Source organism: Elgaria multicarinata, chromosome 2 (genome assembly GCF_023053635.1).
Source record: "Elgaria multicarinata webbii isolate HBS135686 ecotype San Diego chromosome 2, rElgMul1.1.pri, whole genome shotgun sequence".
Taxonomy (NCBI): domain Eukaryota; kingdom Metazoa; phylum Chordata; class Lepidosauria; order Squamata; family Anguidae; genus Elgaria; species Elgaria multicarinata.
In genome coordinates, this window is record NC_086172.1 from 5205167 (window position 1) to 5233008 (window position 27842).

A 27842-nucleotide genomic window follows, 5' to 3' on the forward strand; every position below is an offset into this window, starting at 1 on the left:
TTGCATTTTATTTTCAGGAAAGGGGAAAATAATATCTGTGCAGTCATGATCTATCATAACATTACTATAATATTATTATTTGTAAAGCCATGTTCTTAATTCCTGTCTTCACCTCAGTAAATGCTTGTTATATATGACATGGCCCTTAACTTGCTGCAGAATTGTAACCCTAGCTGATTTTTCCTTTTCAAATTAAGAGCAATCTGTTACGTTCCAGAATGCATGTGTTTGGCAGGATTACTTTCATTTTTACAACCAGTAAAACGTTCTGAGGCAAAATTAAAGACAGGTAGAAAGAAAGAATCTTAAAACGTAATATCCAACAGTGTTTTTAAGTTTATTTCAACTCTTGCTGAATTTAAACAAGAAAACTAAACAAGAAAATAATGGAAATATTATTCCGGCGTTCCAAGCATATATCAGTTCATATACAGCATTAAGGACAAGTTTACTGAACAAAATATAGCACATAATAGCACAGAATATATTGTACTTCAATTACTGCTTTGCCAAGAATTGAAATATTGAAGATAGAATTTGGTGGGGGAAATATTATTGAATATTTTTGCAATGTTCAAATGTTTAGGTTTGAAGGATTCAAAACATTTTCTAAAGCAGCATAATATATAAATAATAATAAGAGGAGTTGATAAAGTTGTCTTCTTTGCAAATGACTCTTGGAAATGCCCTTTTTTACAGCAATTATTTTAAATTCAAAATTTTGACCAAGTTTAGGGGGGGAAAGTTTCCTTTTAATGCTGAATTTCTGTTTTCTTCAGTAAAAACAGTCATATTAAAATCAATCTTCCATTGCTCATGTGTCTTACATGATCCCGGATGGGCATCTACAAGTGGCTTTACACATATCTTGCATAACTTTGTGTTCACAGGCGAACAACCTTATCATCTGTTCGCAGTACACGTTTTCATCATAATACTCGCATGGCTGAGCTGAAAGTAAACAAAACAAAGTTAGATGCAAAAGTAACCACCACTTTTTAAAATCTGTATTCCTCTCCCTTCTAGTTTGCACACTGCATTAAATAAGATATATATATATATATATATATATATATATATATATATTTGTTGGCCTCCTTGTGAAGCATTCTGTCCTGAAGGACAGGGCTCTTGCCATTGTCATTTAACCATTAAATTTATTTCTGTAACACACTTTATTTAGAGCTGAATATTTGGAAAATATTCAGAAGTTAGTTTTGGTGCAGAATACTGCCCAATGTAGGAGGAACTGCAAATCAAAGAAATGATATTACTCACTTCGTGCTCAACTCTACTGGCTTCTTGACTGTTTCCAGGTTAAACTGAAGGTGTTAATTACTGTGATTTCTTCTAAGATCTTTCCAAGAGGTCTGGCTTTAGGGTTCTGCTCCTTTGGGAGGTCTGTCCTGCAACTGCTCAAAATATAGCCGCCTTTGTCCTAGTTCACCTAATCGCAGCCCACAATGGCTTATCAGCTATGGTGGGTTGCACACCCATGGGCACAAATTTGGCAGTGCAAGCTCCCCGCCACCCCCACCGCAGCTTCTGGAACTATCAGCAATGTTATAATAAACAGCTGTTCCTACCTAGTTGTTAAGGTCTCTTTTCCTTATGTCTCACATCTCTCTGTACCAGTCAAGCCTAGTACTTCACGGAGCAGACAACTGCAAAAACCTTGTTTAAAGTGAGTACTGATTTTTATTTGTGTAACATAGATGATTCTTCGCTGTTTGTTATACTTTGTATAGTCACACTTACAGGCTGAATAATGATGTATTGTAACTTTTAGTTTTAAATTTGTATGTCTCTTTATACGTATTGTTTTAAATTATTTTCTTTCAAAATTTTATGTATTTCAAGGCATAGTTACTTGGAAAATGCTTTCTATTGTAAATATTTTGTTACAATTTTTTTTTCCAGATAAGCCCTGAGGAAGGACGCATGGCGTCCGAAAGGCGTAGGCACTTTCATTGAACTTTTTTACAAATAATATTTTGCAGAAGATATCCTTGGTTCCGCCCCCGCCTTTGGCTTGCTTGTCAACTACCCCAACAACCCATCCTTGTCAAGTTTGCCAAAAAGCTACAGCGCACACCTGCCATACACTGAATATTCAGGATGGTGACCACTGCCACAACAAAAAGCCCTTTGGGGAAATTCACCTCTGGTAGCTTCTAGTTATGTGCAAACTAGGTCTTTGTGTGCAGTGCTACCCACGGCCACTCAGAAATAAGATTTTCAATGGAGCTTGCTCTAAGATAAGTGGTAGAGGATTGCAGTCTAAGTGATAGAGTTTACTTCCACAGAAACTCACAAGGCTAGATCATGATATAAAGTAATGTTAGATGACTATAAGAAATAACACAGATGACTGCCCCCCCGCCCTTGCAAAAGCCCTAGATAGGCAGAGAGTTTGGAGTTATTTACTATATTTGTCACGGCTACTTGAGAAGAGGGTTAATATTATCCAAAGGAGAATATTTTATATGATATCACCAATAACTTACTACAGAGCTTATTCTCACAGCTGTGAGGGCAATCTTCACAAGATGGGCCTTCTTTGTAGGGCGTTGCAACTTTCTCTGCTATATTTCCCCTGAAATTGCAAAGCAGTGCAATCCATTGATGATGGAAGTACACTTCATTTACATGATAACCAATGCAGAATGGTTTTGAAAGGCGAGGGCCAAGCTAAAAGTTGCATTAAAAACAACTAAGTAGCATTAACATGGGAGCCTGATTAGGATTGCCAAATTATAGGCATAGAAGTAATTTGAGATCTGTTTCACACACACACACACACACACACACACACAATCTGAGCTCTGCTTTAGGGTTAACTATTCTTCTGTATTGACAAGGCTCACGTCATATCAACTGTATTTATATTACAATATCAATATTACAAGCTGTGCTTTGTAGTGGAGCCATCATAACTTGCTAAGTCGTGGGACTTTTCTCAGAATGTATTTTGCAATACATTTTTATGGATTTTGGACATCCAACATGAAAGCTGAATTTTCCCTAAACCCACAAGAACTGCTCCATTTATCTGCCGGGTCAACAGGTTGGCAAATGCATTCCTCCCCTTGTATCCTGAGCTGCTTCCTCCATTGAAATGAATGGGAAAGCCCCAGCACACAGGAACTCTGTGTGCACAGCACCAAGCACGTTGGGCTCTTTAAAATGATAAATTAAGAATGTTTTTAAGAACATTTGTTCCAGAAGTGATACTTACACAGGGCAGTAAAGGCACACATACACAAATTCGTACTTATTATCGTTGCAGAAGGCAAGTGAACATCCAACCTTATGTGAATTATACCAAATCATCTATGAACATAATGAAAAGAACACATTAACATTACATTACAGTCCAAGTTTTTGTAATCTATGTAATAGAAAGCTAGTTAAAAAAAAAGTAATATGAATTATATCCAATCAGCTTCAAGGAGGAAGGATTCTTCTTAACCCATATAAAGCAAATTTTGAATTACACTTTGATTCTTCTAATATCCTATACAGTTGGAGTCCTGATTTCCTGGCAATTGTAGTGTATGTTGCCCACGTTTCTCTCTTTAGGCTTACATGTGAAGCATCTGAAGTGTACACGTAGAAAGGTACAGGGTTTCTGAATGAGGAACAATAGGAGCAACTGACTAGCCCTGAGTGGTAGCTTGGTAGTTGTACATGTGGAATTCGAGGAGGAAGGCTCACTATCAGAAAAGAACTGGATAAGGTCTGCATTCATTCCTAAACGCAACTGCTTCCTCCAGTTTCATGCAGTTTAATGGAGTGTTGAAATTTACTATAGTGCAAATCCATGCAGGTGGAGGGCCCAGCCCGTGCTAGAAGTAGCAGGGGCTGTCATTCCTTTCCACACGTCAGACGTGACGGGCTGCACAGAAGCCCCGTCGTGACTGCCATTTTGGTTTAGTTTTTAAGGGGACAGATGCGCAGGAGCGCACCAGCGATTACGGTAAGGGTTTTGTTTTTTATATAAAAAAGGGTTCCCTACTTCCCCCTGGCTCCGATTCCATCCCCCCAGCTGCAATCTTTTCCCCCATCTCCCCCCGGCTCCGATCTCCCCCCCGCAATCGCCGATTCCCCCCTACCCCTGATTTCCCCACCCTGGCTGCGATCCCCCCACCCTGCCCCGATGGGCTCAGCGCTCCTGCGGATGCTGCGCCCCATCCGCCACTTTCCCCAGCTACTTGGGAGTAATTATGGTAGCCGGGAAAAGCGGCAGACCGGTCTACATGCCCACGGTCTCAGGCTCAGCTCGAGACCATGGGAAATACCAGGCCAGAAGCGGTGCCAGTTATCCCGGGCCAAAGGAGGGTTACCCCTACCTGAGCCCAGGATCCCCTGTGCATCATCTGGACGCACAGGGGCAAGCCCGGACCTCGCACCGGGCTAACCCACCATCTAGCGAGGCCCTGAGACTGAAATCTGATTTGGACAGCTTGGAAGACTGGGCTTAGAGGAACAAGATGTCCTTTAACAGGGAGAAATGTAAGGTATTGCATTAGGGAGGGAAAATGTTGGGAACACATACAAGATGAGGGATTCATGGCTTGAAAGCACTACGTTGGAGAAGGATTAGAGCATGGTTGTCAACAGCAATCAGAACATGAGTCAGCAATGCTAGATAGCTGCTAGAAGGGCTAAAACAGTTCTGGGCTGCATTAGAGGAAGCATTGCATCAAAGGCGTGTGAAGTTCTTATTCCTCTCTACTCGGCATAGTGAGACCACACCTGGAGTATTGTGTAAGATTCTGGGCACCACATTTCCAGAAGGTCATCGATAGGTTAGAACAGGGTCAGAAGAGGACAACAAAGATGATTCAGGGACTTGAGGACATGCCCTATGAGGACAGGCTGAAGGAACTTGGAATGTTCAGTCTGGAGAAAAGAAGGCTGAGGGGAGACAAGTTAGCAGTGTTCATGTACATAAAAGGATGCCACAGGGAGCTATTTTTCATGGCCACAGCAATTAGGACCTGAAATAATGGGTACATGTTACAGCTTCTAGATTCTGATTAAATATAAGGAAAAACTTCCTGGTGGTAAGATGTGTACAACAGTGGAAAAATCTACCTACGGAGGTTGTGGGTTTTCCATCTCTGGTGTGTCTTTTAAGAAGAGTCTGGGGCAGCTACCTCTCATGGATGGTTTTATTGATTTTCTTACTCAATGCAGAGCATTGGACTAAATTATTCTTGTGGTCCCTTCCAACTCAACAATTCTATGATTCTTTGGCAAACATTTTCTTTTATTCCTTTAAGAAAAATGTTTAGGTTTTACTGTAATTTAAACCAAACAATAATTCTGGGCCTGTCTTTATGTTTCTTTCAGAAAGCTTGCTTATAGATGGTATTGCTACAGTGAAAAAAGATGTGGAAAGGCCCTGCTTCAGCTCATGAGCCCAAACTGTCTTCCTTGAAATAGTGCTGACCAATTATTCTATGTCTGTCCGCAGGCAGATATGAGTCTGCAGGGCTACTCTTCTGTTTTGCTCTTGATTTGTAAAAGAAATAAACTTTTGCCAAAATGAAAAGTTGATATTATTATTATTATTATTATTATTATTATTATTATTATTATTATTATTATTATTATAGACATTTCTATCCCGTCCTATATCACTGAGATCTCAGGGCAGTATACAGATAAAATCAATTCAACAATATAAAACAATAAATGTGCTTTTTATACTGTATTTTGTATTTGTGCTTTTAACCTGTTGGTTGTTTTATTATGGTTTTAATTTTTGTGAACCACCCAGAGAGCTTTGGCTATTGGGCGGTATAAACATGTAATACTGTTTTACTGTTTTACTCTGTACAGCACCATGTACATTGATGGTGCTATATAAATTAATAATAATAATAATGATAATAATAATAATAAATAAATAAATAAATAAAGTACACAGCTAAAAACATATTAAATGATTAATCAAGCTAAACAAGCTAAAACCAGTAAGAGTCTGTCCTTATTTCTCCTTCAGTTAAGCAAATATGGTGGATTACTTTTTCTGCCATACTAGTGAACCAAACTTTTTGTTCCAGTCATCTATACGTGTTTCCTATGTATCCTTCCAGTGCTTTGCTAAAACATACCTGGCAGTCACTAACAAGAATAAAATTAACTTACACAATATTTTCTATTTGTCCCCATCAAAAATATTAAGGACAGCAATTGTAGGATCCTTTGTCTCCCATACTTGAGACAATCTCTTCAAAAACTTTAAGCCAGAACTTTTCCACTATTGGGCACATCAACCACATATCGGGTGGAATCCAATGGGGTGCATACGCCCACAGTGGTTATCTTGTGCTTCACAGATTCTGTTGTGCAAGTGGTGGGTCCTGCCAATTCTGTTGTGCAAGCAGGACCCACCACTTGCACAATAGAGACTTAGCACTTCCCAGAGGAAGCCCTGAAACCATTGGAAACACTAGTATCTCAAATGGGACAGGTTGGCAGAGCTACCTTATGTGAGCTCCACTATTATTATTATTATTATTTATTTATTTATTTATTTATATAGCACCATCGATGTACATGGTGCTGTACAGATAACACAGTAAATAGCAAGACCCTGCCGCATAGGCTTACAATCTAATAAAGTTGTAGTAAACAATAAGAAGGGAAAGAGAATGCAAACAGGCACAGGGAAGTGTAAACAGGCACCGGGAAGGGTGAAGCTAACAGTATAGAGTCAGAACAAACTCAAAGTTTAAAAGCTATAGGGAAAAGAAAAGTTTTTAGCTGTGTTTTAAAAGCTGTGATTGAGTTGGTAGTTCTCAGGTGTTCTGGAAGAGCATTCCAGGCATGAGGGGCAGCAGAGGAAAATGGACGAAGCCGAGCAAGGGAAGTAGAGACCCTTGGGGAGGCAAGAAGCATGGCATCAGAGGAGCGAAGAGCACGAGCGGGGCAATAGTGTGAGATGAGAGAGAAGAGATAGGCAGGAGCTAGACCGTGAAAAGCTTTGAAGGTCAACAGGAGAAGTTTATATTGGATTCTGGAATGAATTGGGAGCCAATGAAGAGATTTCAGAAGCGGAGTGACATGGTCAGAGCGGTGGGCCAGGAAGATGATCTTAGCGGCAGAGTGGTGGACAAAGACCAGCGGACTGATGTGAGATGAGGGGAGGCCAGTGAGGAGGAGGTTGCAGTAGTCCAACCGAGAGATAACCAGTGCGTGAACGAGAGTCTTGGCAGAAGAGACAGACAAAAATGGTCGAATCCTGGCAATATTATACAGGAAGAAACGACAAGATTTAGCTACTGCCTCGATATGAGGAATAAAGGAGAGCGAGGAATCAAATATAAAGCCAAGGCTACGAGTTTCCTTGACCGGAGTAAGCGTGACATCGTTGACAGTAAGAGAGAATGAGAGGTGAGGAGAAGGTTTAGGAGGAAAAACAAGCAGTTCAGTTTTTGCCATATTGAGTTTCAAACGGCGATGAAGCAGCCAGGCTGAGATATCTGAAAGACATGCTGAGATACGATCGTGGACATCAGGAGAAAGTTCCGGAGATGAGAGGTATAGTTGTGTGTCATCGGCATACAGGTGATATTGGAGGCCATGAGATTGAATAAGTTTACCCAAGGGCAGCATGTATAGAGAAAACAGCAGCGGGCCAAGCACCGAGCCTTGCGGAACCCCTACTGAAGGGGAAAGGAGGAGGACGAGCTGCCGTTAGCCGACACGCTGAAAGAGCGACCCTCTAGATAGGAGGCGAACCCGCCTGTTCCAAAAAGAGCATTTTGCTCACTTCTGGTTGTCCCGGGAGCGCTAAATCTTTGTTCAGAAAGTGGTGGGTGCCACTTGCAGATGGGAATTGCTGGGGCACAAGAGAATCAGTGAGGCATAAGCACCCCATTGGATTCTGCCCATGTATTTTTAACCTTCTCTATAACCAACCCTCTCTCAGCAGGTTACAAACAGCTAAAAAACTAAAATGATACACAAACTGTTAAAAATATAAAATGCAAAAAAATATTTTAAAGAATAAAATACAAAAGCAAAACAAGCGGCACAAGTATGGCCATAAAAATCTTCACCTGGATCTCTAAAATGCCTGGGAGAAAAGAAAAATGTTTGCCTGGTACTGAAAAGATAATAATGTACGTGTCAGGCCAACCTCAGTAGGCCACAACTGAGAAAGTCCTCTCAAAGAAAGCTTTCTTTGGCAGGGGCTTCCAAAGATGCTTCCAAAAATGTGCATTTCAACCCCAAAAATGCATTTTCATGCTTTAGCCTATGGGGGGGGTGGAGTACATTTAGGCTGCATGCTTGAAAAGGGTACTTTTTTGTGTTTGAAAATGTACACATTTCCAGTTAGGCGGGGAGGTGGGGAAGCTCATATTTGGGAGCAAGAATGTGGTGAGACAAACATTAAAGTGGAAAATGGAGAACCTCAACGAGCTCAAACAACACTCGTTTTCTCATTCCTACTTTAAAGAGCAACGGTAACACTTTTACTTGGGCTCGGAAATGGACCGCAATCGGGATCACGGGATCAGGATCATGGTCAGACTGGGGACAAGGGACCTGGTGACAAACAAGATGGATATTGTCACCAAGGCCCCCGGGATGCAGGCAGAGGCACCTGGAGACCCAAGGGGGGGAGAGCAGGGGGACAACCCAATACCAAACCTAGAGATGTAAAAGGGGGGATGGGAATGTTTTGGGGAAATGGAAAAAAATAAGCAATACTTAGTATTGGAATGAAAATAAGGAATGGAAGAAATAACTATGCTAGGAATCTTACAGAAAGGATTAAAAATATATTTTCCTCCATGGCTTCATTATTTTCAGACATTTTACATCTCTAGTTTTTCTTAAAAGTGTTCTTATTACATAGTTTTTAGAAATCATTTTGGGAAGAGTAAAGGCTGGGTCAATATACACACCTATATACCATGTGTTAAATTCTAATAGAAAATATTTCATAATTTAAAGCTGTGTAATTTTTCCAACTCCCTCTCCCCCGAATTTTTCCATTTCCTCCCCCAGGTCTTCAGAACTCTAGCCAACCCCAATCGTCTGTTGGGTGCATCAACTATGCACTGTGGATTATTCATCAAAATAACTCACAGTGCTTAGCTTGCCACTCATCATGGGTTGGCATATTGTGTGAACATAACCAGCTGAACATCAGGAAAAACTTCCTGACTATTAGAGCAGTATGACAATGGAACCAGTTACCTAGGGAGGTTGTGGGCTCTCCCACACTAGAGGCATTCAAGAGGCAGCTGGACAGCCCTCTGTCAGGGATGCTTTGGGATGGATTCCTGCATTGAGCAGGGGGTTGGACGCGATGGCCTTGTAGGCCCCTTCCAACTCTGCGATTCTATGATTCTATGATCCTCTTTCATACGAGCAGAAGATAATTAAGGACTGGTTAAACTGAACTGTTTCAGCATAAAGAACCGTGTCAAAAGTATGTATGTGGAGAGAGGGGAGAAGCCTCAATGCTTGCTCAGAAAAACTAATTTATAGCTAAGCAGCTTTTCATATTCCAACTTATGTACATTTACAAAGCTTCATACAAGCAGGATATCAAACCACTTGCTTAAATAGTATCAAAGCACAAATATTCTGTACTTTATTTGCACAGGGTTTTTTAGGTTTCATTCTCAATCTATCATAAGCCAGACACTTCTAATGTTTCTATTCATACCTGAGTATAAAAATAAATGTTTATATTTGTGTTAATAGCTCCAACTCCATACTGGAAGTTAGATGCTTTTTTATTCCATGTGTTGATTACTTCTGACCAGGAGAGGGTATAAGTTGCTTGCATCCTAGTCTCACCACATAAGATTCCTGCAATAAGAAGAAATATGGTTATCTAGGCCTCTAAATTGAACCAAAAAAATCTCCCACAACCACCATCACCATTATAGAAAAACCTAAATATAAATATTTATTAACTACATATTCCAATTATTGATTAGTCACAGGGGTCAAACTCTTACGATTTATTTATTTATTTATTGCATTTATATACCGCCCCATAGCTGAAGCTCTCTGGGTGGTTTACAATGAATGTACACAAAGAAACAATGGAATATTAGGCGGAATATGTAAGCGTAACATGGGTACAACTAATTAGATGCATGAGAAAAACTGCTTGAGATCACAAAACCCTAAATGCTTCCTTGAATTCTGTTCTGAAAGGATTAACCAAATGTTAACTGGATGTTAACTGCACAAGTGTTAGCTGCACAAAGCTGGATAGAGGCGGCCGGGGGTGGGGGGATGGGGGAGGAGAGGACCATTGAGAAGACTATCTAATGTGATCATCATGCTAACAAATGTTACTGGAAAATACAGGAACTCCAATGCAGTTTATGGCTGAAAGTGGTCCCACATTGTTTAGGGCCTTAAAGGTTAGTACCAGCACTTTAAATTTGGCCTGGAAGTGCATCAGTAGTTGTGCCACCAGCATAAAAGCGGTGTTACATGTCCAGACTTTCTATCCCTCATTAGGCAGCCACATTTTGTGTCAATTGAAGTTTCCAAACTATCTTCAGAGGCAGCACCAAGTAACACACATCTCTGTAGTCTCCGCATGGAAATAACTAGATTGCACAAGCCAAAAGGTATTCACAATAAACTTATTGGACAGCACTCTAGCTACCTCCATCTTGAACGCAGTCATAACTATGGTGCCCACTTCAGTCTGGATGTGAATGGTTTTAACCATAAAACACAAGGCAAATTGTTTCTGATGGCTCCCTCGCTTCTCCCACACGTCGTACTGAGGGCGCTTCTATGCGCCCCCAGTGCGACCCCAAAGCGATCGTGTAGCTTGCCTTTTGAAGAGACGAGGAAGAGGCGTCCTTGCCACCGCCGCTGAGCTCTCTGACCCGGCTGGTGAGGAGGTAGGTGGGTGGCGGCGGTGGCAGCGGCAAGGACGCCTCTTCCTCATCTCTTCGAAAGGCGAGCTACACGATCACTTTGGGGTCACACTGGGGGCGCATGGAAGCGCCCTCAGTACGACGTGTGGAATCCCCCCCGGATCCCTGGGGAGAAGGTAGTTCCCCACCCAAAAGAGCTCACCAGGCAGGCATGGTGCAGATGGTGGCAGGAAAGTAAGATCCCTGCACTGCCATCAGCATCATGGAGCGTTAGGAATAGCCTAATATGTTTAAATGATAGTTGTTGATTAAAGCCCTATTCAGGCATTCTGTTTCTGAACCACAAGAAGAGCCTCCATGGATACAGCAAGCTCTCCTTTTCAGAAAATCGCCCTACACAAGTTCAGGGCAACAAACGTGATAACGCAGGAGGCCAGGGCTAGCATACTCCCTCTCCTCATGTGTTCATCCTGTACAGAATCAGAATGCCATTTAAGAGGAAGTTACTATACAGATAAACTTTGTATTGTGTTACAAAGTAGCTTCTGGGAGCAGTACTGACTCCACTTTGAAGCAGCCAAAACCCCACCTGCAGCAGGAATGAGACTCAGAGCATTCACACAAGGATAGATCATGTAATCATTTTCTGATAGACTTCTTTAAATGCATTTCCCAGAGACAAAATTAAACAGAATATGAATGCTGGATGGCAGGAGCGATACCTGGTCATGCACGTGCTAATGCAGCCCTATTGCTGAGCCCAGCCTGAGCACACGTCTTTAAAGCAATCATTATTGTGTAAAATCATCTTTTGTAAAGGTAATGTTTTCAGCAAGTACAGCCATCATCCCCAATCACCCTCTTTTGTTATGTCTCTCCCCCATAGCAAGTAGCATCACTTCCAGTGCTTATGAGCAGTGATGTCACTGCTTTCTTTAGATCGTATAAAAACCCTCAGGTTTTAGAGAAGGAAAGCTGGCTCGCTTGCTCTCTTTTACCAGAAGCACAAGGCATTACTACCAATTCCTGCTTGCAAGAGCAAGCTGCCATTAGTGAGTGCTTTGCCTCCCCTATCCAAAGCTCCCTGGATTCTTTTCCTCTTCACCTGAGACCAGGAACACTCCCCAGTTCATGTCTACAGGAAAGGGCTCCAGCCCAAGGAAAAGTATATTAACTTTAAAGACTCCCTCTACTCTTTCCCCTGCTGTGTGTGTATGCTCTTAAGTCTCAGAAATTCTATTTCTGAGGCCATAGCTAGACCTAAGGTTTATCCCAGGATTGTTCTGGGGTCAAACCTGTTCATCTAAGTGCCACACAGGGCATCCAGTGCTCAGGCAGGGACGAACCCGGGATGATCCTGGGATAAATCTTAGGTCTAGCTACAGCCTCAGTCTAGAAACTACTTCTAAGCCTCCACTTGCTCAGCTAATTTCCCCAAAACTAGCTTGTGCATTTGTATCTGTTTCAACCTCAGTAAATGTGCCACTGTGGTGCTGTCTTCTTCAATGGTGTAGATTTCTAGAGTAAGAATCACCTGTGGAATCACCACAGACGCTCTATTGCCAATGCCAAAAGAGTCCTTATAAACAGGTGTAAGTCTCATTAGAATGTGTATAAGTTTGTACATGGGTCTAATGAGAGCACATCACGTAACAATTGGAACACTTTAATATATATATTATATATACTGATGTATATATTCTTTTAAATTATTTACCTGCTTCCTGGCAGTTAAAGCATGGTCACCATAAATGGATTCTCCATGTTGTTTTAACAGCAAAAATACTGATATTACAATACTGGAAGGATAAATGATCACCTCCTATAGTGCAATGGATTGAGGAACTAATAACACTGGCAGGATCTACACTACTGCTTTTAAATGGTTTATAACAGTAGTGACAACTGTTGGGGCCCAGGACATAGAGCTCCATATGCAGTTTTCAAACCATTTTCAAAGTGTCATATCCTGCTTGGTGCAAATCTGACCACTATCAACATTTGAAAGGGTGGTATATACAGTAGGTGCCACCCGCAAATGGATACATATATCGATACTTGGGCCATAGCTAGACCTAAGGTTTATTCCTGGATCGTCCAGGGGTCAAACCTGTTTATCTAGGTGACACACAGGGGATCCAGTGCTCAGGCAGGGGAGAATCCTGGATGATCCCAGGATAAACCTTAGGTCTAGCTGTGGCCTTGGTCTGCTTTTATTGAAGTTTAATCCACTTTTTCTAGTATGTTGTAGCCAACTGAAACTGATAGTTCTAACACATGTAATTATACTATATCTTTTTTCTTTTCTACGATTGATTTTATTTTGTTGAAATTTACAGTAAAACGTTAATTAAAAAAGCAAAAGCAAAACAGAATGCCTGAATAGGGTTAAAATGCTGTTAAAATGTAGTTTTAATTAAAAATATTAGAAATGCCAAGTCCTTACATGCTCGTCAATCATCCCAATGCTTTTGCAGTCACGCTGCAATGCGCTAAATGCAAGCAGCTTTCCCACATGGAGGCTCTTCCACTTCTTACTTGTATAATGATGTCTACCTTATTCTAGTCACTTCACTTACCATCCACCATTCGCTCATCTCTGGGAAACCTTTTTGGTTGACATTTCCTGATCCATATTTCAGCAGTCTCAGCAGCTCTCTCACTCCATGTCTTAAGAAAGCAACAAAAAGGTGAGGTCTTTTTTGTTGTTTTACATTTGAGCTATATCAGGACACCCCATTAAAACAGAGCAGATATTTGGCAGGAGATTGAAACCTGATCCCAACTTCCCTTCCCATACAGTCTGCAAACAATTTAGATAAATACCCTTTCCCATAAAGTGCTTAATCTCAAATATACTAGGTATGATTCAGCCAAGACTAGGCACGTGACATTCACACCCCTTCAGTTTGAGCATTCCTAATTTGGTTGAAATAAATATGTTTTCATACTTACCTTTTCCCACTTCCACCTCTAGAGGAAAAATTAAGTTTGAAAACATGCTTATTTCAATGCCATCTCATCCAATGCCCTGCTTGATGCAAGAAACCCAGAGCTACAGTGTTAGAAGAGATAGCAGCTCCATCCTATCAGGGGACTGCAAAGAGACTGGAAGCTAAACTCCAGTACAGAGGTCATGAGGGCGGCCATGAGGGATCTTGTCTCAATCAATATGTTGCTAAATTATGCAAAATAGCAGATTCATGTGCATATAGCACTTTGAAAGAAGAATTGCTTAGAGACAGACTGATTATAGGTACTAAGGACAAGGAAGCACAGATGAGAATGCCAGAAAGCCTGCCTTGACTCTGCAGGAAGCCATAGGCACATGCAAGGCTACTGAACAAACCCTTGTGGCAAATGCAAGAGATGCACCCTTCAGAAGAAAACAGCATGCATTATTACCAGCAAAAATAAACGTGCTAAAATGTTCCTGTATTGAGCAGGGGGTTGGACTCGATGGCCTTGTAGGCCCCTTCCAACTCTGCTATTCTATGATTCTATGATATGTCAACCTGCAAAGCTGTGGCAGAAGAAATCATTACTCTAGGGTATGCAAATACTATAAGCAAACAAAACCTGCACAGCATGTGGAACAAATAGGCAATGATGAACTTTGCGATAATTCAGACAGTGATATTCTCTATATGCATGACATCAAAACAGTGCATACAAAAGCAAACAAATGCTTGGTCAAACTTGTATTTGCACCTTGCACAGAAATGTTGCAATCCCATAAATGTAATGGGATACAGAGACTTTCTCAACATTATGCAAGATGGAGAGGCAGAACCATCACCAAACAAAGCCAAGCTAAAACTATGGCCATGGCTAGACCAGCCCTATATCCTGGGATTGTCCCGAGGTCATCCCTGTTCATGTAAATGACACACAGGGGATCCAGCGATCAGCCAGGGAGGCCTCAAAGCAGAAGAGCAGACCGCGACCATTGTTTGAGGCCTGGGCCTCAGTTGAAGCCACTGCTGGGCCGCGACGGAGGCAGGTAAGCCCCCTCCCCCCTGCCCCCTTACCTGGCTCTGCCACCATCACCATACAGACTGCGGCAGTGGCGGTGGAGCCAGGTAAGGCCCCCCTCCCCCCACCACTTACCTGCCTCTGTCGCGGTCCAGCTGCAGTTCCAACTGAGGCCGGGGTCTCAAAGCCTGGGCCTCAGTTGAAGCCGCCACCAGACCGCGACGGAAGCAGGTAAGCCCCCCTCCCCCCTGCCCTCTTACCTGGCTCTGCCGCCATCGCCACATGGACTGCGGTGGCACCAGGTAAGCCCCTCTCCTCCCACACTTACCTTTTTTCAGAGCTCTGGATCGAGGCGAAGGATCCACTTTGTCTCGATCTGCTTTGTCTCCATCCACCGCTCCCCTGACCCGATCCGTCTCCGCCTTTGGCGGAGGTGAATCAGGCCACTCCGCTATCACTTCTACGAACTGAACCGAACCGAAGCACAGCCCTAATTATTATAAGCTTACTACCACATGCCCACCATAGAAGAAATCTTACCAGACCTTGCCAAGGCTTCTCTGTCCTAGATGCAAAAGATGGATATTGGCAAATACTATTAGCTGAAGGAACCAGCTACCTTTCTATATTTTGGACCCCAGAAAGCCATTATAGGTGGCTGAGGATGCCTTTTGGCATAAAACTAGCAGCAGAGGAATATCAGTGCCACCAACAAGATGCACTGGCAAGCCTCAAAGGAATCAGTGTAATTGCAGATGACATTCTGGTGTTTGGATGTGGAGACTCAGTGGAGAGTGCTATAGCTGACCATGACAATAACCTGATCTCTCTCTTAGAAAGGGCCAGGAAAATCAATCTAAAACTCAGTAAAAATAAGAAGAGGCTATGGATGACAGCAGTACCCTACATGGGACACCTTCTAACATGGCAAGGTTTGCAACCAGATCCAGAAAAGGTGAGGGCTGTGCAACAGATGCCTAAACCGTCTAATACCAAATCTCTTCAGCGGTTACTAGGATTTGTTAATTATCTGACCAAATCTCTTCCCCACCTTTCTGATGGATGTGGCTATCCCAACATGATGCAGCCCTCCAAAAGATCAAAGACTTGGTTACCAGGCATCCTGTGTTGAAGTACTATGACATGAATGAAGATGCCACTATCCAGTGTGATGCCAGTGAGACAGGCCTGGGTGCTGTACTCTTGCAAAATGGACAGCCTGTTGTCGTTGCATCAAGGTCTTTATCGTAGACTGAATGGCATTATGCCCAAATTGAAAAAGAATGACTGGTAATAGTATTCGCTTGTGAAAAATATGACCAGTATATACGAGGTCAGAAATCCATCACAGTTGACAGTGATCACAAGCCTCTAGACCAGCCTTCCTCAACCTGAGGCGCTCCAGATGTGTTGGGGCTCTTCCACACGTCGTCTACAGAGCGCATGTATTCAACCCCAGTGCACCCCGAGAACGAGAGTGCAACTTGCCTGTAAAAGAAACAAGGAAGAGATGCGAAAGAACCTCTTCCTCCCTCTCCACGCAGCTTGAGGCGAGAGGGGGGAGGGCAGTGGTGGCGGCGGCAGCGCCTGCCTGAGCCTGTTTGCAAAGGCGATTAACACACACACACACACAGGCCCCATGTGTCGTCTCTCCCTCGATGCTTGGGGAAGCGGGGAGGGGGTGGAGAGAGAGAGGGGAGGGAGGCAGGGAGAGAGATTGCTACCGGCAGCCGCGGGACGCGAGCAGCGCTCGCCTCGCAAAGAGCCTTTCGCCTGGGCTCACCTCGCCGTGCCCCCCCCCCCCACGGTTATCCCGCGTGGTTAACCCTACTGCGCTGCCCCGGGGCGCCGCTGCCAACTCCCCCCCCTCTTCCAATGCTCCCCTTCTCGCCCTGCCTTCTCTCTCTCTCTCTCTCTCTCTCTCTCGTGGGAGAGAGCGGAAGAAGCTCTCTCCCCCGCCTTCTTCAAAAACAGCCCTCCGTCCCGGGCGGAGGAGCAGGAAGCTGGGCGTTGTCGTCATCTCTTCGTCGTTTCTTTTACAGGCAAGTTACACGCTCGTTCTTGGGGTGCACTGGGGTCGAATACATGCGCTCTGTGGACGACGTGTGGAAGAGCCCCAACACATCTGGAGCGCCTCAGGTTGAGGAAGGCTGCTCTAGACGTTATTTTTAAGAAGTCATTATTATCAGCTCCAACACGTTTGATGCATGCTTCTCAGACTACAATGCTATCCCCTGAATGTACACTATAAAAAAGGCACTGAGGTGTACACAGCAGAACTCCTATCCAGGACACCATTGCCACAAGAAAGGCGCACTGACAAGGAAGATTGTGAGATACTCAATTCCCTTGAAGCACAAACAACTCAAGACTAATTATCAAGCTGCTTACATGCCCATCTCACCGCAAGGACTCTTTGAGTCCAGAAGAATACTTTACAGGACAACAAGCTGCAGGAATTGTTCTCTATCATTTCAGTGGATTGGCCAGATACCCAAGAGAAAGCTCCAGTGTCCACTCAAGACTACTGGAACTATCATGATGTCCAAGATGGCATCGAATTCAAAGGCCAACAGATACTCATTCCAAAGTCCATGAGAAAATACATGTTATCAAAAATGCATCACAGTCTTTCTGGAATAGAAGGCTGTTTGAAGAAAGCTAGAGAGGTGATATTCTGGTTGCTAATTAGCACTATATTGCTAATGACGTCCGAGACCTTGTAAGTAACTGTGATGCATGTGCTGAATTCCAAGCAAATCAACAGAAAGAACCACATGGCATTCCTAACAGACCATGGAGCAAGGTGGGAATGGACCTTATCTCATTTTAGTAGACTACTATTCAGATATCTGGGAAATGGATAAACTACCAGATGCCACATCAGCAACTGTAATAGAATCTTGAACCATTTCAGCAGACTAGGCATGATTTCAGATGGGGGACAGCAGTTCACCTGCAAAGAATTTGCCAAATTTCACCACATAACATCATCTCCCTACAACAGTCAAAGTTGCAACAAAAGTCACAGATCAACTGCAATACAAACACACTAATGCGGAAGCTTTCTATGACAGGGATGCGAAAGAGTTACCACCACTGCACATTGGAGATTCTGCACATGTCCGGTTATTTCCTCATGACAAGTCATGTCCCTGGACAAAAGGAACATGGGGCAAATAAATCCCTGCACTGATATTATTGAAGTTAATGGATGTTCATATCAACGGAATTGCAAGTTCTTTCGTCTAATGAGACCTTAAGGACTCAAAGATACTTCAGATATGGTGGATGATGATATAGGCCTTAGCTAGACTTAAGGTCTATCCCAGGATCATCCTGGGGTCGTCCCTGCCTGCTCCCAGGATATCCTGTGTGTCATTTACATGAACAGAGATGACTCCGGGGATGATCCCAGGATAAACCTTAGGTCTAGCTAAGGCCATACAGGACTATTCTGTCATTCCGTGCTCTCGTGCAAATGTGTGCCACATTCCTGACCCTGAACCATTAAACCAAGAGACACAAGCAATAATGCAGTAATCTTGTGAAAAGTCCACATACCCACAGCCATATCAAACCAACTAAGCAATGCACAGATTTTGTATTAAATCACTGATGGGTAACTCAATTATCAGTCATTCAAGGCTAGTACTACTTTCAAGTTAATTGTTCTACATACAATTATGTTCTACATAATTGTTCTACATTGTTCTACATAAGTTATCCTTATGTTATTTATATATTTATTTATATATATATATATATATATATATATATATATATATTTATATATATATATAAATATATATTTATATATTCTTTCAATGAATATAACATTGGAGATGCTAGAATAGATAGCAGTTCCATCTCGTCAGGGGACAGCAAAGAGACTGGAAGCTGAACTCCAGTACAGAGGTCATGAGGGAGGAGCCTCAGAAAGCTCAGTAGATTTTCTCTCATTCTCAATAAAGCTTTAATCACAGCAAGTAGGCCTTTGTCTTCTGTGGGTTAAGAAAGCACTACTTAAACATACAGCATTCCCAAAAGATGTCTTCCTACCTCTGCTTGAAGAGCTCCCATGGAGAGCCAACCACTCTGATAGGTAATTGGTCCCGTTGTTGAACTTCTCTCTTATGGTCAAAGTTCTTCTAATGTTCAACCAAATCGACCCTCCTGTAACTCAAGCTCATTAGAACTAGACTTTCCCTTTGGGGCAGCAAATCTTTGTCCTCTTTTATGTGACAACCCTTCAGATATTTCAAGTGAGAGTGAAGCTTCAGCTACTTCCTAGGCAAATCTCAAGAGACACCATAACCTCCACCACCACACCTGGCTTGGTTCCCCACCCAGCCAGTCTAGCCCACTATTAAGATGGAGGGGGAAAGCTGTAAGCTGCTCTGATCTCATAGAATACAAAAGGATATAAATCAAACAAATTAGAAAACAAACAAACAAAAACATGTGCACAGAGCCTTAAGTTTTATACCATCTTATGAAGTTATGAAGGGGGAAGGTTTGTTTTAAGGGAAGATTTTCAAAAATATTTAGCAAAATTAATGACTAGTTTCTTACCATCTTCACCATATTGCTGGCAGTTGGCTGCACCCCTCTTCTAACGGCATTAAAGTTGTCAAGAATTTCTGTCTTCATCTCTTCAGTGAGATCGCTCACTATGCCTGAGTAATCCTAAAGTTTTAAAAAAAGTTATGCCAGATTTCTTTTATTTCCAGAGTTCTACTTCTTTCCATTTATTATGAGCCTTCATATTAATATCCCATTAGACTATCACAGAATTTTAATATCTTCATCTTTGATGTTGTATAGAATCACCGGGTATATAATCCAACCTGAAATCAGCAATTCTGTCACATTTACCAACCATTTTTCCCATTCTCAGACACCAATTGTACATTGCCCACCTAATGAGAGACTGAGAGGAAATAAGCTCTATGTTGCCTTCATTCGGTGGTGAGGGCCTCATGTCACTGAAGGTTCCCACAACTGATTCCCCATTGCTCCTTCTCAAACTCAAGCAGAGCAGAGCAGGAGAGAGAACCCCCTTCTACTAGGGCTGAGCTAAAAACGCTTGCCTCGTTTAGGCCCTTTCTATACCTCCCCGTGTTCCGGGAGGGTTGTGGGCTCTCCCACCCTAGAGGCACTCAAGAGGCAGCTGGACAACCATCTGTCAGGGATGCTTTAGGGTGGATTCCTGCATTGAGCAGGGGTTTGGACTCGATGGCCTTGTAGGCCCCTTCCAACTCTGCTATTCTATGCTTCTATGAGGGAGGGGGAGTAGGCTCTCACAATATTCTGCTCATGAGATCCTCCCCTTTGTCCAAACGTGCATTGGACATCCTGGGAGGAAAGAGGGATGTCGCACCTGCCATTTTTTTAAAAAGTTTTAACAGAAGATGAGTGCATGTGCAGTCCAACTAAAAGTATGTGGGTTGCTGTTTTTTTAAAAAAACAAACCAACCACCCTCTCCTGCTTCCCCCTCCACCCTTGATGGGCACGGCTCCGTGCCCCATGCCTGTTTCCCGCCTCCTTGCATTTACTCACAAGGAGATGGGACAAAGCTGGGACGGGCTCCCGCACACCTCCCACGATCTTGGGATGATCCCGAGACCATGGGAAGAATTGGGTTTTCCCAGGGATTATTTATCCCTGGGAAAACCCGTGCTCTTCCCCCCCTTGCTCCCGGGAGTCCCTGTGCAGCTTTTGGATGTACAAGGACTTGGCTGTGACCAGCCTGGATTTTCGAGGTGGTGTAGAAACAGCCTTAGTTTTGGCTTTTGGTAGAGATAAATAATGCCTCTTGTTTTGGTAATATTCACACTTGTGAGCATATTCACATTTTTTCCCATTGTTGTTCTCCTGGCTTCACTTCCTCCTCCTTTTTCTTGTCCTATTTCTTTCTTGCCCTCATAATCTCCGGCCTCATTCACCCACACTGCCACTTCTACCTGTGGTGACCTCTGTAGTTTTGACACCTGGTACGGTGGCATCACTGATGCTCACAAGTAACAACAGATGTATCACCGTTGATGGAAGGTTGATGCAGGATTGTGTAGGGTGTCAAGAAACCCAGTAAGCTGAGTTCCCCCTCCCCCTTTCTTTTTCTCCTTACATCTTTATTCCAAGAGCATCTGCAGCGCTTCCCCTCGCTTGCTTCCTCCTCCCATCTCACGCTGCTTCAGCTTTCTGTCCTCCACCTCTTCCTGGTTCTTGCTTTCTTCCTCCCTCTGTCCATATAGGCAAGAGCCAGCACATCCGTTGGCCCTTCATGGATTGAGTGATGCTGGGAGTGGCCATGTTTTCCAGCCACCCACCTCAGTATTTACTCACTCCTCTTTCCCCCTTTCCCTCCATGAGTATACACATGTCTCATTTTTGACTCTCTGGTGTAGGTGTTTTTAATACTCCTTTGTGATTTTCCAAGCACGTGGAAGCCTCCCCCACCCTTTTTTTTTTTGGTCTGCATAAGCATGTCATTCTACTGTGCACAATAGAATAGAGAATTATTTGAGGAGAAGAAAGCTATCATCAATCCTGACAAGTGGGACCTGTGAGAAAGTGTTGCAATGGGGATTCGTGCTCTTTGGGATTCCTGACACTCCACGCATACAATGGACTTCTCCTCTCCCAACAGTCAGCGAACATTCCACACAGAGCATGTTCAGTCCTCATTAGGCTGTTTGGTGTGTTTTACTCCCCCCCCCCCAGGGTTCCCCCTTCCCTGAAGATGTTTTGTACTTCTGCAGACTTGGGATACCCCAGGCCTGCTGGTAGTTCCCTTCTGTGCAGGTGTGATATTGTTTTGGCTACATAAGCAACAGCATTTGGAGATTTGAGATCACTACAAGTATTTGGTGGGGATGGACAGCCTCTGGCCCGTGGGTTGCCTTCAGGCTGCAAAGACCTGGTGGAGCCCCTCCTCCTCCCAAAGCCCCACCTTTGAAGAAAGCTGAGGGAAGAGGCCAGCCCTCTCCCACTGGGAGCAGCCGCCCTGCTTGCTCCTCAATGTCCCTGACATGAAAGGTGACAGGTGAGCAAAACTGGCTCCATTGGGCACCTGGAACACCTTCAAGTGGCAGTTCTTGCAGGCTCTGCTTACCCCTCAAGGTGTCTGGAGCGCTGAAGTGATGGTTCCTGAAAGTGCAGCGAAGAGGGAGCTCTGATAGGGTGTGAATGGTGTGCATGACTGGGGGGTGGGGGAGGGAGGGAATGGGGTGTCATGACAGGAAACCGCTGGAATTACAGGCTCCAACGCCTTTCCTGGATGCCAATGTGGTCCACTGGACCCTTGGATAGCAAAGGGGCTAGTGCAGCTTGCTACAATGAGGGTGTCCTGGCAGGTATACTTGTTATTTCCATGGTCTGGATGCCTGAAACGGGCCCACTTCATGGGGTGTTCTGTCTGAGAGATGTTCTGTTTAAGTCTAAAGGCCCATACCTCTCCTAGAGATGGATGCAGCACAGCAGCCAAGGGCAGGAGCAGAATTGAAAGAAGCATTTCTGGGGAAACAAACATAATGAGCAAATGTGATTAGATTCTTTACTTGCTTAAGTTGTTTGTGGCCATGATCCAGTGCAAGCCCAAGCATGTTTAATCAGAATTGAAACCCACTAGTACACATCCTTTGATTGGAGCCTTAGGCCATAGCTAGACCTAAGGTTTATCCCTGGATCGTCCAGGGGTCAAACCTGTTCATCTAGGTGACACACAGGGGATCCAGTGCTCAGGCAGGGGCGAACCCTGGAGGATCCCAGGATAAACCTTAGGTCTAGCTGTGGCCTAAGAGTGGATCAAAGCAATGTTCCTCCCCACTCCCTTCACCATAAGAACTTAAGGAGAGCCATGCTGGATCAGAGCAAGGGTCCATCTAGTCCAGCACCATGTTCACACAGGCGGCCAACCAGCTGTCAATGGGAAACCCACAGCCTTTGCCTCCAGGAATTTGACTAACCCTCTTTCAAAGCCATCCAAACTGATTGCTAAAAGAGAGTTTGCCAACTGGCAATGATGATAGTAACATTTGAGACATACTTATGAAAAGGCAAATACTCTCTTACCATAGTTTTGTTAAACTGCATTGAATTTGCATTTGCATTTATTAACTGGCAAGTTGAATTTGCAGTTATTAATGGGCAATTGCCTAGGCCGCACCATTTGTTTAGATGTTTTAGACAAATTTCAGACAAAACTAATCACTTTAAACTGTCATTGGTTTCAATGAGAGTGAATTAAGCACCTATTTAAATCTCTCTAGCTGAAATTAGTGGGATTTTAAAGCACTGAAGGATGGCTGGATTGTACCCAAGAAGTTTTTGGTTGGAGTGGAACAAGTTTGTTTGCAAGCATCTACATCAGAGACATAATCATCAGTGAATCAAGGTTGTAGTTCAGCAAATTTGTAGGGAAATCATGCATATTTTGGTGCAGATGCCTTTTCAGCTGCTTTTGTATAATTTAGGGCTTTTCTATATGAGGCATTTGTTTTGCACTAGTCATTCCCCATTATGGTTGCTTACAGGTTCTTTAGACAATGTCTAAAGTTTTGTTTCTGTTTGTGAATAGCACTTTCTGCAAGTTTGTTTAGAGCAGGGAAGATGTGGATTTTAATTGTGGAAGTGAAAGAAAGCAGGAGTTTCTCTTGTGTGTTTACATTATTCCGCTGTACCAGAGTGCCACCTAGAGGTTACGTAGCGGAAAAGCAGGAAAGGAAACACTCTTTAGGGATGGCACAGGCATTAGAATTAAACCGCCCGATCTTGACGTATCAGACAAAGTTGTCAGACAAGGTTGTGGTGTTCTGCCACCTGCCAACACCTCACGCTATCTTTGCAAGGGTTGAAAGCACGAGGGGTTGACAGCTGCTGACTACCAACCCTCCATGCTCTTCATCCTCACAAGGAGAGTGTGAGTGCCACCATTCGCATTCAAGCAAGTCTCACTCCCCAACCTGTTTCTGGGTCCCAAATGTTCCCTTTTTCTAACAGGAGAGAATGCCTTCAAACAGGCGTCACTGACTTTAAATGACACTTGCCACTAGAAATCTCCAGCCCCAGGGAGAGTTGACATAGAAAAGGGCTCCTTTAGTAGGAATTTTCAAATGTGGGCCTACTCACCCTTTTTGTGGGAGAGCACGTTTGGAGGATTTCCTTTGTCATGTCTCCACAAAGCAGGGGTTCTCCGATATACCACTCATCCCTGCTCGTTGCCAAACTGTGGAGGAACTCCGAAAAGGCAGGTTCCATCTAACTGGGATTCACTGAGTGGCAGCCAAAAACTCAAAGACACAGTTGCTCTCCTTTTAGAAAAGTTTATTATGAGCAGTGCTGCAGTGCTGCAAGGTGGCAACCCCTAGAGCAGCCTTCCTCAACCTGGGGTGCTCCAGATGTGTTGCGGCTGGCTGGGGCATTCTGGGAGGTGCAGTCCAACACATCTGGAGCGCCCCAGGTTGAGGAAGGCTGCCCTAGAGGATCTGAAGGACTGCCCACTAGTTTCAGTCAAAGCTAACATATTTATAGGGTAACATCCTTAAAAACAACGGCAGAACTTCCTCATACAATGCACCAATCATAATACAGTAATAGGTGAGCTTTTCCAACCAATGATAGGCCTGGCTCTTGTGCATGTGTAGAGTGCAATGTTTCTAAAGCTAGAAAAACAATACATCGATGGGTATTGGCAAACCTGGAACATCTGTTTTGTTGCAGTTACTACTCTTCCTGTCCTCGCTGGGAGGCTCACATTCTGGTGACTAATATGTCAACACTTCTTGTTGGTTGAGCAATAGTTTTTCAGTTACAGCTTTGATTAAATTGCTACAGAATACTTAATTTCTAATAGACAGGCTTAAAGCAAAACAGGGTGGGCACAGATAAAATAACCCACATACTCATTTCCTCGACAATCTTCCTCCTTTTGGGCAGGGGCAGGAGTCCCACGCTGCCCGCCAACTCCTCATTCTGTCCTGGGGCCATTTACACTAAGGCTGTGTACCACTTCAGATCCAAATTCCAAATCTAAAGTGGATATGGGTGATTTGGACTTCCGAATTCTGAAGCCACAGTGGTTCAGGGAGGCCCAAATTGATCTGAAGCAGTTCGTGGAGATCCAAAAACCTCTGGACCGATTCAGATCGATTCGGACCCTTTTCCAAACACATATACCCATGAAAATGGGCACATAATAGCGTCTAAACAGATCCTTAGTCATGCCAATTTTGAAGCATATAAGATCATCCCCTGATTTTTAGGGGTTTTTTTTACAAAAAAAATATTTTTACAAAAAAATTTGGACAGAAGGTTGTCCAAAATTTTTTTTACAATAAAATAAAATAAAATAAAATAAAATCCCCCATTTACAAAATTGCATTTACCTCTGTCATTTTTTCAAGATATACACATGTAACTGGGCACCATGATAGCTTCCACATAGGACCTTATACATGCCAATTTTGAAGCAAATTGGATCTTTCCCTGATTTTTAGGGAATTTTTAAAGATTTCAGCATCCCCCCATTTAAAAAACTGCATTCATCTCTGTCATTTTTTGTGCTTCACTTTTTCCAGGAGGGTCATGGACCTGCTTTTGGGAGAAGACTGCTACCCCTTCTTTTCTTTTTTTAATAACCAAATTTCTTACTGGGAGTTGGGATTGCTTCAAAGCAAAGTCAGGACCTGTAGCTGGTGGACCTGGACTGGTAGGATGAAGTTCCAGTAAGGATATAGAAAAGCGTTCCCCATCCTACTGTCCCAGCATTCCTGACCATGGGACATACTGACTTGCAATGATGGGAGTTGTAGTCCAACACCTTTGGAGGGCACCAGTTGGGGAAGGGCTGCTCTAAACAAAAAAAGAAGTAGGTGGCTCTAAGTTGTTCGTCATCAGTTTCCCACAACCCCACAGTCACCTCTGCATATCCTATTCTCCATCCTGTCCTCATGGTTTATCTGCTTTGGGAGAATGAGAATTTCACTGGTACTTTCTGCCTCCTTAGGGAGGATGTGGCGTTAAGGCTGGCGAGCCTTAACTCCCAATTTCCCCGCTTTTTGGTGCTTGGTGGGAAAGTGTACGGCCTTAACGTTGTTTTATAAACCGTAGGTTTTTTGTTATTTGAATCTTTACTGCAGTCTGCTTGTATTTGCATTCCCGACCAGAGATTTATGGCTGGGTAATTGACCAGTGTAATAAAACAGTTAACAGATAACATTTTCGGCTCCCGGCTGTTTCATAAAATGGGCAAAGTTGAGTTTGCCCATCCCTAATTGTAACTCAATTGTGCTTGTAACTCAGTTCTGTAAAGTAAATCAAGTAGATTGTCAGCTGATTAACAGTGTTGTGTAGAAAAGCTCTTCACCATCTTGTTGAACAAATGCTGAATGGCAAACCCGAGTTCACTCTTCATAAAGTCTGAAAGAGCACCTTAATTCTCCAATCCTATGAGTGGCTGCATTTTACCTCCAAATGTATTTGCATGCTGTTCTAACTGCAGAATCTGTAGTTCTCAAGTTCACAGCCTGTGTGGTTTGGAATGATGCAGTCACAGCTGCTTCCAGCAACAACATAGTTATTTGAAGCAGCAGGGATGCTAGACCTGAATACTAAACTCACATTCTTCAGGTAGCAAAGAAATATATTGGTAACTCAATTCTAATTACAATGGGCCATTTTGCACATCATACTAAGTCATTATCCATGATGACTTAGTATGATGTGCAAAATGGCCCATTGTAATTAGAATTGAGTTACCAATATATTTCTTTGCTACCTGAAGAATGTGAGTTTAGTATAGGGCTTCGCAACATAGGGCCCATAGGGCTTCGCAACACATGCAGATAGCCATTTTGGTTATTTAAGCCGGGACTGCGGCTTGTACAAAACCAGCAACAATCGGTTGTTGGTGTGGTTAACAAAATTGGCTGTTCTAGGGTAGTGGGTGGTTTGTTAACTGAGCCAGCAGCCCAGCTCCACTGGGTTTGCATGACGCAACAAACCACATTCATGGCTTGAATAATGAAATGGCCACTCGGACTCCCCAAGTCTCTCAGAAAGCACGGTGCCACGGTGATTGTAGTGATTATATGAACCAGGTCAATTAGTATTTTTTATATCCCACCTTCTGCCTAAGCTTCAAAGTTGCAAAGCATAAATTAAAACAATAAAAGCTGTAATAACAGCAACAAATAAAGTAGAAGTTTAAAAACACAATAGTGAGTTAGCAACTAAACCCCCATCAAACTGCAGTTAATCCAATAAAAAGAAGCAACACTTATCTTAAAGCATTCAAATGCCATTAAAAGCCAGAGATAACATGGAGGACTTTAAAATGGCACTGCAAAGTTAGTAGTGAGGAAGTTCCACCATAGAAAATACCTTGTCTCCAGAAGCCACCCACCTAACTTCCAAAATCAAAAAGTATGGATGAGGTAAATGTAGGGTGCCCATATGAAAAGGAGGACAGGGCTCCTGTATCTTTAACAGTTGTATTGAAAAGGGAATTTCTGCAGGTGTCATTTGTATATATGGGGAACCTGATGAAATTCCCTCTTCATCACCACAGTTTAAGCTGCAGGAGCCCTGCCCTCTTTTAAATCTGGTCACTTTAGTATAGCTCCTGCAGCTTTAACTGTGGTGATGAAGAGGGAATTTCCCTAGGTTCTCCATATATACAAATGACACCTGCTGAAATTCCCTTTTCAATACAACTGTTAAAGATACAGGAGCCCTGTCCTCCTTTCCATATGGTCACCTTAGTAAATGTCATTGCCTACCATTGATGAATATCACATTTGAATAGTAAATTCAAATGTGGCTTCTTATATAGTGATAAGTAAATAACTTTATAACCAATTAGCAAACATCTATTCGGAATTTGAGCCATTGCTTTCAGAAGCAGAACCTTTTTCTTTCCAAAATAAACATTATGCTTTTACATTACCTTTTACAGTGTGTTCTTTTTTGTCTCTTCTGAATAG

The 27842-nt window shown here is 43.1% G+C and overlaps 1 protein-coding gene across 1 annotated transcript; it reads right to left on the reverse strand.

Moving 5' to 3' along the window:
• Positions 1–550: 550 nt before the first annotated feature.
• LOC134393496 (cysteine-rich venom protein-like) lies at positions 551–27842 on the reverse strand (the record flags this gene model as incomplete). Its single annotated transcript, XM_063118522.1, has 8 exons — positions 551–951; positions 2508–2596; positions 3239–3333; positions 9698–9843; positions 13460–13550; positions 19431–19544; positions 22313–22374; positions 27806–27842. Coding segments are annotated over 8 exons (762 nt in total), but the record flags the coding sequence as incomplete, so codon positions are not given.